At 37.7% G+C, this 12,230-nt stretch overlaps 1 protein-coding gene across 2 annotated transcripts in view; it reads right to left on the bottom strand.

The window, feature by feature from the left end:
• The window catches only part of sh3gl1a (SH3-domain GRB2-like 1a), a 48,983-nt gene that overhangs the window by 21,883 nt on the left and 14,870 nt on the right, over positions 1-12,230 (bottom strand). For both annotated transcript variants that reach the window (XM_079820588.1, XM_079820589.1), the window contains exons 3-5: positions 6,928-7,000; positions 1,890-2,033; positions 1,475-1,608 (exon numbers count right to left, since the gene is read on the bottom strand). In XM_079820588.1, the coding sequence (XP_079676714.1) occupies positions 1,475-1,608; positions 1,890-2,033; positions 6,928-7,000 (351 nt within the window). The remainder of the gene's footprint in view (positions 1-1,474; positions 1,609-1,889; positions 2,034-6,927; positions 7,001-12,230) is intronic.

The raw sequence follows: 12,230 nt of genomic DNA, 5'->3' as shown, positions 1-12,230 counted from the left end.
AAATGATTCTTCTTCTTCTTCTTATTATTATTATGATCTTCTTATAAAATTGTCAGTTTTCATAATAATATGCATTTTTAAAGCTGCAGTCCGTTAGCCTAGAAATCTAGACGCACCCTAGCGGCAGCAAATATAATTTGCAGCCAGGGTCGTTTAGCAACTCTCCGTTGGCTTGCGAGCTGGAATAAACAAACTCTGGTCAGGCCAATCACATTGTGTATAGAGTCGGTGGGCGGGCTTAACAATGACCGCAGAGTTGCCGCGGTTCCGCGTGTTACTTGTAAACAAAGAAGCTGGCGAACAGCGGTCTTTCGAATCGGCTTTGGCCGCGGCTCTGGAAGACTTGGAGTCTTCAAAAGAACGGCACTGAAGTCATTCTTAAGAAAGGAAGATGTGTTCGTAGTTTTGCCGACCGGATACGGCGAAAGTTTAATCTATCAACTAGCTCCGCTTCACCTTCTTCGTTGCTCTGGTTGGTTGTAGCGCTATCCTATTACGTGCAGGGGGAATTTGAAAGACAACCGTTTATCCCGCCCCTCGGATTGAGCCCTGCCAATGGTGTGTTCCCAGACCCAACATCTTGATGTGGGTCTGGCTTGTCAGGCTAGCAGTCCGTAAGTTTTGCATCTCTGTTTGAAAACTGCAATTGCAGTTATTTGCAGAGATCTGTACGCGAGTTGTGTCGGCGCAGCTCCTCAGCGCAGATGAATCTAATGTTTTGAGAAGTATGTGCGGCTGTCATGCATTCACCGCACCGGTGTGGATACTGTACTTCAGAATCACAGATTCTACGTCGGAGTATAACCTAAATAAGAATTTTCACCGGAAAATGTCACCTGAACAAATAAGTAACATTTATTAATTATTATTTTTGTTATACTTTTGTTCACAAATTGTGAATGTTAACATTTCATGACTGTGTATATAGTGTGTATTAGCGTTACCTGTAGATTTCAATTTCTGTTCAGTCTAATCTTTTGCTTTTGACAACGGGTGAATCTCCAGTTGTCACTGATGATGCCATTTGGATCTTTCTGGATTACATTCCGCCATCAAAATGATAAGTTTAATAACTCCAGCTGCTGTGAGAAAAGGCTATAAATGATCCGCTGAAGAACATGCTCCTCACGTGCGTTACTACTACTAGCCAGACTCTTTCTTTATGTACACAGACGTGGCGTAATGACGGAAAGACATGATTGAATTTCCCGCGGAAATCCACCACACCACTCTAATAATTAACACATTATTACAAGCTTACCGTTGTAAATGGGGCTAAGGTAAGGAGATAGTTTTGAATACTGGCTTGTTGAGTACTTGCTCAAAAATGTATTTATTATGGACTGCAGCTTTAATAAAAAGCTTAATTACAATCTGACACAACTGCTCAAACATTTAGCCAATGTCCATAAATATATATTTAATCATTAAACTCTGATTTAATTTTGGACCGCAATTGATCACAGTTTCCCACCTGTATGTCTTTCAGGTCCTTGTCGATTATGGTTTGGAAAGGGTCGATGAAGTTCTGTTTGACGTCAATGTCTAGACAGTCTTTCACTTCAGCCAGTCTCTTCATGGCCTCTCCCATATCCACTAAAGCACCACCTATGGATCGGGTAGAGTACATGCACAAAAATATGATGTAAAAAAATAAATAGAAAGATCCTAGAACAGCTGTATAAACAAAGAGAAATACAATAGGCTTAAACCCAGATGCTCAACAGGTCTCTAATAACGAGATGCTGAGAATCTGAATAGATTTCGGTTTCATGTTTCGCTGTGTGATTTTTGTTTTGTCTGCTGTAAGAATAATATTTCATACTTGTTGCAAATAATATGCAGTACAGTTTTTTGTAAATGCTTATGAGAAAGAACATTCCTCTTACCAAAGTTGGTGTCCTCTCCCAAGTCTCGGCCGTATTTGAGCATGCACTCTCCCAGAAGGCCCTCTGCCTGTGGATAACCTGGGCTCTTCACCTGCCCACGCATCTTAGACACGGTGTTCACCATGGTCAGCCTCGCTCTCGATGCTAAAGTACAAGACAGAGAGAGAAGCAGGCAGATGAATACAAATAAATATATATTGAAAAAAAAAAAAAACATATTCAATATTTTCGTCTCGTTTTCCAGTAAAAAATATCTAAAGATTAAGCGAGTTAAAAAATAAACTTGTTTTCCTTGTGAATTAAATATATTTTTCTTACCCCACTGGCAGATATCTTTTTCTCGTTTTATGTATAAACAGCTTTTTTTCCCAGATTTTTTTTCTCTCTCCAGAATACAGACTTATTTAATATCTTGTGTCATTTTGTTTCAAGTAAATGTACCTTGATTAAAGAGCACCTATTATGGCATTTAAAATGTTCCAAATATTATTTTAGAAGTCCCCAACAACAGTTTTGCATGCATCCAATGACAAAAAAGACTTTAGTTTTCTTATAATATGCATTTATTTTTATTCTTAAATGATTCCTTTAGTGATTCACTTTTCAAAACCCCGCCTTTACGTGACGCTAATCTGCGGTGATTGGTCCGATGACCCAGTCAGTTGTGATTGGTATAGTCTGTGCAGATATTTTCGGAAACAGAACGCCCATCAAAGTCTTATAGTGACAGTAATTTGTTAATATGTGTCAGGAGTTATGAATATGAAAACCGCGTCGGTACCGTTTGATTGTAATATGAGCCTCAGCTGATCTCATTTATAAAAAAACTCCTCTATTCTCCTCAGGAAGACTCGCGACAAATCAACATCCCTCAGGGCTTTTAGTTCAAAAGTGTGCAGATGAGGAGAAATATTGATAGATTCTCATACGTCTGTGTTAAATTTCTAAACAGAGGAGAATTTTGTATTCAATACTTCCTCAAAATGCGCAGATATAGTCTCTTATGTGTTGTTTTCAATTCATACTGGCAGCCGGAGGGCGCTCTGTGCACATGTAGTCCATATATGGTACAGACAGACGAAGAAGATACCATGTGCCATAATAGAAGTCAATAATAAAAGCTTCCTGAGATCGCGAAACATGCAAATAGAGACATTTGAAGACTAATAAACACACAATCGCGACGATGTATGGTTTGTCTTCAAGCCACTTAGTCTTCAAATGCTCATCCTTGGGCAGATGAAAAAAGTTTGCTTTTGAGTCGCACTTCAGAACACAGCGTCTCGTCGCCATGATTTTTTCTAGTTTTCACTGGCATCTTGGAGCGCAATAAGTGGGCGTATCGTATTCAAATAACTTGACAAGTTGACGTCATCTAGTCAGGGAAAAAGCTTCGGTCTTCTAACGATTCTTAAAAATGACTCAGAGTCGACTCTTACTTTTGAAAGAAAATAACTATATATACGGTGCACTGTAATATTTCTAACTTTGCAGGATGTTTTTGTTCACTTAGATCTATGTTACACACTACATGAAAGATAAATTTCAAAATTCCATGATAGGTGCTCTTTAAATCAATAAACTCTGATTTGATATTAGATAGCAATTGCATGCAGTTTACCCCCTGCCAGTGGGGTAAGAAAAATATACTTGATTCAAAGGGAAAACAAGTTTAAGTCACTTAAGTCCTTAAGACTTTATATATCTTATGTCATTTTGCTTCTCAAGTAAATGTAAATTTAAAGTGCTCCTATTATGCTTTTTTTGAATATTACCTTCATGCAGTGTGTAATATAGCTGTTTGTGAATGTTAAAGGCCTGCGAAGTGTATGATAAATAAAGTTATTGTCTCCTAAAAGAAAGAATCTATTCAAAACGAGTCGAAATTCCAGTCTCACTTCCTGTTACATATATACGTAAAAATGCAACACATTTGCATAATTCCACAATATGCAGGGTTTTTCCCGCATTTAATTTTTTTGGGCGGCCGCCAAAACTAATTTTTGTCCCGCCAAAGCCTAATTTGATGAGTTATTGTGATTTGTGAGTGATGTAGGATAGATGACTCCTTCGCTTGTGACAGGGCGGATATAACTGAGTGACAGAGAGAACGATCAGAGAGCTCCTCCCCCGCGCGCACTCTCTGGGTCTTCAAAATAATCACTAGCCAATTAGCTAGTGTTAGCTCTCTCATATTTCACATATTAATCCAAATCAAAAGGTCGGAAGACCGAATCCATGTTGCACGTGGCACATTCGGACAATTTTTTTCTAGAATTACCGCTGGGTGTGAATTGCGCTCAAAAAACATCGACTCTTCTCTGACCAGCTGACATAAACCATACTTTCAATAAACGGGAAACAAATCCTATAAAGTTATGAAGTGTTTTCTGTCTGTTGACATCTTTCGCGATGTTCTAACAGACGGGATTCGCACAGAACGGGTCTGCTAATGTCCGATTCGCGACCTAATGACTAATTTGAACCAAATAATTTTAACGACTGGTTAAAATAACTGATCTATCCAACACTGAACTAACGAATCAGTTAAATCATTTACTCAGAACACCTCTGAAATGAGAACACAAGTGTGCTTACCCCATTTAGCAAGAGTGGATACTGGATAGCAAGAATAATTTTTAATTATCCACAGTATTTCAGCTTATTTCTGTTGACAATGTGTAGTAAAATAAATAGCCTAAAATTATTTAGACTGGAGTGAGGTGAAACCAGAACAAAGTTGTTGTTAGCTAGCTGATCATTTTATTAAATTGTATATGGCAGAAAATTAGGCTATTTGTTCATTTTTTATGCTACTTTTTAATATTGATATGATTATATACCCCAAACATGATCTGTAAATAGTGTAAAAAATTAGGAACAAAAGAAACAAACATCGATGTAAGAGATCATACATAATATGAGTAGGCATGTGCCGGTATCAAATTTTCATGTTGCGATTAATTGCTGAAGCTTTTATCACGGTATACGGTATTATCACGATATTTTTAAAAAAAGTTGCAAAAAAAGTGTTGTCATACTATAACAGGTTTAAAAACTTTCTTATAACAAAAGAACCAAACATTTAAATACAATAAAGCAATACACAAAAATGTATAAAGTAAACAAATATTTGAAACAGATTAAAGTGCTAAAGAATTATAAAGAACAATAGGTAACACTTTACAATAATGTCTCGCCAGTTAATGCATTAACATTAACAAAGAGCGAATAGCTACATTTTTACAGAAGTTATTCTTCTTTGATAATGTTAGTTTAAAAAAGCAACTGTTAGTGTAAGCTCAGGTCCATTAAATAATACAGTTACAACTTTTGATTTTAATAATGTGTTATTAAATGCTGAAATGTACATTTAACTAAGATTAATACATGCTTTAGAAGTATTTTTCACAGTCAGTTTGTTAATGAATGAACTAATGTTAAATAATGGAGCCATATTGTAAAGTGTGTGATTGAACAACAGTCAGAACATATTCAAACAATATCTAGGGCATGTTATTTAAAACTTAAAAAAAAAAATTAAGTTTGAAAATGACTTTAAGTATTAGGTTATGTGATGACGAGCGTGATGATTGTGGTTACTGGGGAAACGGCTGTATTTCTGCTGTCCATCAGCGCCCTCTGCTGTCTGAAAGTGAATGTGCACTTCAGTGCGTCTTCACGCCTTCCGCCATGTGCTCGTCTCATGAACGGTCTGTTTACATCAGTGTGCGTTCCTCTTTGACGCGTTGTTCATTTTAAACAGTTGATGGGTAAAGTATTCTTAAAATACATTCTAAAAATCTGAATAATTCGTAATAAATAATTATTCACGGTATTTTGAAGTGCCCACGATAACAATATTGTGCATGTATTGCGGTATATCATATTACCGTTTACCGGCACATGTCTAAATATGAGATATCAAAATAAGATAATCAAAATTAATAGCATTTTTTAAAATGTATTGTCAGTATTGCGCTCGCAGATCACGTGGGTAGGGTGTATGTGTGTGTGTGTGTCAACCACCACCGAAGACCATTTTTGACCCAGGAAAAACCCTGCATATGGTCTTCATTTCCTGCGTGCACATCATCTACTTTGACCCGCTGGATGTGGACTCCACAGGGGACTCACGCTGGAATTGATACGGTAAAATCATAGACTGTAAAAAAAATATGGACGTAGTGTCCGTGACGTCACTCATAGGGTTCTGAATAGCAGTTGAGAAGCTTTGGGTGGAGCTGAGGTGACGCGATGACTAACAGACAGCAAACAGACAGCAAACAAACGACAATCCACTTGTCACTCTAAATGGCCACGCCCTTAATTATGCAGAACTTTAGGGCTTTATATAATGTAAACAAATGAGTTATAAAAAAATTCACCCCCCTCACAGTTGTCATGAAGGGCAAAATTAGCCGTATAGACCAAAACCACAATTTGTACCAGGCTGTAAACACGTTTTTTTTTCTGCTGTAAAGTTGGGCATTTTAACATGGGGCTCAATGAGATTCTGCTCCCTTCTGAAGCCTGTCCCTAGTGGCCAGTCGATGAATTGCAGTTTAAGTCACTTCCGTATGGGCTTCAAGAGAAACTGCAGGAGGTTGCCGCTTGGGTAAAACCAACGCCATCGTTACTGTTTGTGTCACTGTGTATCAAGTGCTGAGGAAGCCTCCAGAGCTGAAATTCAGAGGAGGTAATTGGAGTCTCTTTCCGACATAAGCGGTAAGCCAATCACAACAGACCTGTTGTGTCATTTGACACAACAAAGCAGGGAGGGGTTTAGAAAGACAGAATCTTCGAACAAACCGTTTTAGACTTGAGAAATGAGGTGATGTGCAATGTATATATGTGAAAATTAGTGTTTTTGACCTTTAATGCATGTAAATCTATTGTAGGAGAAGAGACTTCCAAACAGAATTAGGAACCTTTAAAATAGAATAATAGGGGCACTTTTTAAAAATAATTATTAAACACTGTATATTGTATTTGACTTTGAATTCAGCACATGGGGAATATTTTGTCTGTTTCTCACCTGGGTTGGGCTGCAGATATTCAGTAGTTTTGCAGAGCACATCTGATATGGCTTTACTGGTGATGTCAGCCTTCTGTAAAGCACAATGTCAGAGTACAGGCGTGTGTCTTTGCGTCACACTGTCAACATCTACAGCACTCACAGACAAAGAAGTGAGACTTGAAACAATCAGCAGCGGTCACACCTACTAAAACAACAGCAATTCAGGAAGAGGACTGATACCAAGTTAAAGGAATATTATGGGTTCTTTACAATGCGAGTTTGACAGGTTTTGTGGTTTTCCACAGAAAATTGTGCAAATGCGTTTAAATGCAGAAATGTGAAGCTTGTGTTTTTGTTAAAGCGCTTACAGGAATATCTCTGTAAAAATTATGAGCTGTAAGTTCATAATTTTGAGGTGGGGCCACATTTCTAGGTGGAGGATCATTTGGTCAAACATTACTGACGTAATTCCTGTGGGCGGAAATTGTATTTAACACTTTTTTCTTTTCAGTCTAGTGCCAAGTACTACTGAAGCCAGCAGGGCTTGACATTAAGCCTTTTCATTTAATTAAATCGGTCACTTGTCCAAGTAAGTTGCTTGTCTGGAAAAAAAAATGTGATTTTGTTATTTTTGTAAATATAATTTATTCTGAAGTAATATTCTCATCAGTCTTCAGTCAGCTTTGATATATTTAAATCTGCATATTTGTGATATTTTTTCTTTTATGTTGTGGCACAGGTTGCATACACACTGTGTGTACACACACGTTTAAGATGAAATCTACAGTAAGTTTTATACACAAGGCCCCAGAAGATTTGTTGGTCAGTGAATTGCACCTGCTTATTTGTGCAGACAATTTTATTACAATAACTTTCAATAAGTAGGAAGAAGGTATTTTTTCTTTTAAAACACGGCTGAGTGTTGCTGTGAGATGCGCTATGGTTCTTCTGATTTAAAGGTAATATATTTAAAGATTTAAATATAAAATCTTTAAATATAAAATCTAATATAATATTTATATTATATCTAATATCTAGATATATCTAGATTATATTATATCTAAAATATTTAAATTTAAAATATTTTAATACCTGATTTAAAGGTAATATATATATATATATATATATATATATATATATATAATTACCTTTAAATCAGGTATTAAAATTCTCTTTAACTTGCCCCTTCAAATAAAAAAATCCAGTATTGTCAACATTTAACATAATGTGATTTCTGAGAATAAAATTGGTACTAATAATGGAAAGTTAACATTATATTTGAAAGCCACCATCACAAAACATTAAATAAACTGTAAATTATAAAACTTCTGTGTTTGTTTATCATAGATAGGAAGTAGAAATAGTTCATATACTCTACACAATTTGCTAACAGTTCAAGGGCCTGATGTATAATTGTTGCGTACACACAAAAAAGGGCATTGAAATGTGTGATTTTACATGCACATATAAGGATTCATAAAAATAAAAAGACAATAGCTGCATCTGAAATCGAATAGTTCTCTACTATATAGTATGCGAAAAACAGTACGCCAACAGAGAAATACGCCCGAATACATAGTATTTGAAGAACAGTAGGTGAAAAGTCCCCGGATGACCTACTACTAGGGTTGGACATCGTTTTGATTTGAACGATTCTGATTCCGATTCCGATTCTTAGTTTCGATTCCGGTTCTTTTCGATTCTCGATTCCGATTCTTTGAGGGGTGGGTTCACAACATGTCACAGGCTCATTTCACAGAGGAAAATTGTATTTTGATTCAATAATGAGTTTTAGTTTTGGGATTTCTCCGCTGGCATTTTCACTTGCTTTGCTGCAAAGGTGAATGGAGTTTCACATGAGTCCCGGTTTAGCAATAGCATTAACAGCAGTCATATTAGGACTGCTACTAGCGTGGGCAATTTGCGTATAGCTACATTTACCTGGCCACATGGTGCGCTGATAATAACCTGCTCCTCAACACCACCAAAACGAAGGAGCTCATCGTGGACTTCAGGAAGGAGTCAAGAGGCACACACGACACCATCCACATCAATGGAATGGCTGTTGAACGTGTCTCCAGTTTCAAGTTCCTGGGGATACACATCTCGGCGGACATGTCGTGGACGACCAACACCTCCAGCCTGGTCAAGAAGGCTCACCAGCGCCTCTTCTTCCTGAGGACACTGAGGAAGAATCAGCTCTCCTCGGCTATCCTGGTGAACTTCTATCGCTGCGCAATAGAAAGCATCCTGACCAACTGTGTGGCAGTATGGTATGGGAGCTGCTCTGTTGCGGAGCGCAAGGCACTGCAGCGGGTGGTGAAAACTGCCCAGCGCATCACAGGGACTCCACTGCCTGCCATCGAGCACATCCAGAGGAAACGCTGTCTGCATCGAGCTCGCAGCATCCTCAAGGACTCCTCTCACCCAGCCCACAGACTGTTTTCTCTCCTGCCCTCCGGCAGGCGTTTCAGGATCCACCGGACCAGGACCAGCAGACTAAAGAACAGTTTTTTCCCCAGAGCTGTCTCCTTACTGAACTCTAACCCCCGTTGATCCACTCCCCTCTTATACTGATAACTCTCCTACCTCACATCCACCTTCACTTTGTTATTTGCACTACCGACTGTTTATCACAGTAACAACTGTTTACTTATTCATTTTGCACTACCACACCGTAACTGGATTATACTCATTTGCACTGTTTACAGTACCTACTGTTTACATTTGTATTTTGCACTGTACTTCTAACTGTAATATGCAACCACTTTCCACTGCACTTTTACACTTTTTTCGGATAGCTTCTGTCCATAATTTATTGCACTACCTTAATCCACTGCCATATTCCTCATTTTAGCCTAACATATCATTGTATACCTCTATCTGTAAAATGTATATTATATTATATTCATAGTACATATCCACCTGTAAATTCTGTTTATAGTATTAACCATCTGTATATTATTCACCTGTAAATTCTGTTTATAGTAATAACCATCTCTCTATTTATAGATATATTTATATATACTCAGTACATATCCATGTCCTGCACTTATGCAAACGTTGTATATCCTGCACTTGCTGCTATTGCACTTCTGGTTAGACCTAAACTGCATTTCGTTGCCTTGTACTTGTACTTGTGTAATGACAATAAAGTTGAATCTAATCTAATCTAATTTATCTACGAGGGGGAAAAATAATTTCAGTAACGTTGTTGTTCACCACAATTCGCAATTTGGTCAAGGGCTTTGTTATTACACTACCTGATTATGACGAGGTGGGATAATGTTAGTTCACCCTGAAATGAAAATAAAGCCATCTTTTACTCACCCAGCTGTTGTTCAAATGCGCGTGTTCATGTGTGTGCGCACTCCAAGCCGCAGTAGCCTCGTGCAATATTGTCATGACAACCGGTACACAATATTCACTTAAGGAGGTTATATTATTAGTATTATTTCTTATCATATACGTTATAGAAAAGACGAGAATCGCGTTTTTTTCTATTGAGCTTGATTTCTCCAAATGGTGCGTGTGTGTGTGTGTGCTTATCCTGGGTGCAATGACAACAGTTATTATAGTAGGCATGAGCGCCTACTAGTGCTCATAGTGTACACAGAGGAGCGCGCTCAGAATAACGGCCGAGCTCAGTGTTTTGACTGAATAATACGGTTTCTTTCTCGCAAAACCTTATAGTGTGCCCCCTGAACACTTTCCATATGGCGCGCGTCTCCCTGTATCGTTGCGTGATACATTTGTTTATTTTTTGTAATGTTTTAGCTGATCGCCATTCACTGCCATAATAGGAAGGAGCGCGTGCAGGAACAGTATTTTAAATGTCATAGGACATAGGGCACTGGGACAACATCAGGGTAAGTAAAAGAAGGCTTTATTTTCATTTCAGGGTGAACTATCCCTTTAGTAACGTTGGTTAGCGCAGGGTTGCCCTAGGAGGACAGACCTGCGCAGCATTTTAAACACGCTACACTCGTTAATTTATACACCACATATTTGTAGTGCATCCTCCCGTGCAAGAAATAAGTTTGTCATATGTGTTGCACTGTGCCGACCCAGGCTTTTTTTTTTTTTTAAGTGAAATAAAGCCACACTTTTGAGCGCCGCTTACCGTGCTCCATGGCTGCAACAGAACAAACGGGCGTGGCAAGCACTTCCGAAAACTTGCGCGTTTGGAACCGATGATCGGAATCGAAAACAAAATTTCTAAACGATTCCAATGGCATCGTTATTTTTTAAACAGTTCCAAGCTGGAACCGGTTCTCGATGCCCAACCCTACCTACTACTTCTTAATAGTGCGCATTCCAGAGAATTTATGAATGGTAGGTCACATGACAAGGACAATAGGGCGGATGTAGTACGTCCAGATTACATTCACACTACACGCATTCATACTACATAGAACCTATTTTTTTAACGGTCGCAAAGTAAATTCAAATGTAGTACCTACTCTGACAGTACACAATTTCAGACACAGCTCATGTGTACACACTCTTTTACTGGAGTGAGCGAAACAGATTGACTTTTAACGTGTGTTAATTTACACATTTAGATTAAATATTCCACTCATTTATGGAGTTAAGCATTCAAATTATATGTCATTATAACTCATTATCCAGAAGTTAAAACAAAAATTATATGAAATTAGATTAGAAGTATTTGTAGTGGATGCGCTGCTTTTAAACACTTTTCCTGTGGCGCACTACGTTCTAAACGTTTTAATGTCTAGGTGCATAATAATTCCTCTTTAAACTAAATTGCAGAACTCATGTTCTAATAAAATATTTCTCACACGAACAATGATCAATGACACGCACTTGACTCTGATACTCTAATTGACAAATGGCATCTCTCATTTTCCTAATGTTTTGTACTGTTAAAAATAGGGGTGGGAATCACAGGTCAACACACGATACGATAATATCACGATATTTTGCCCACGATAACGATATATCACGATACCAGCGATTCTGTGACAGACGATATATTGGAAGAAAATCACCCACGATATATCACAATATTATTTTGTAAATGGAAAAAAAAGCATCAAAAAAGTCATATGATCATGTATTTAATTTATTAAAGCTTCATCTTTTTTGAAATAGCATTAAAGTACAGTAAGTGCATATAAACCTATCAAACAGCCGTGAGAGAGCAGTTTCTGTGACTAAATTATTTATAATAAAGAAAGGTCACATCACTAACTTATTCATAGCAGCAACATTTCATATTTAGAAATTGCAAAATGCACACATTACTAAAATTGTACAAAAACGGGTGCAGGTCGGGTAGGACAAGGGAGAGACAC

The sequence above is a fragment of the Gobio gobio genome (genome assembly GCF_949357685.1).
Source record: "Gobio gobio genome assembly, chromosome: 6".
Classification (NCBI taxonomy): domain Eukaryota; kingdom Metazoa; phylum Chordata; class Actinopteri; order Cypriniformes; family Gobionidae; genus Gobio; species Gobio gobio.
Note: the sequence above shows the minus strand (reverse complement) of the source record. Positions and strands in the feature narration are given on the sequence as shown.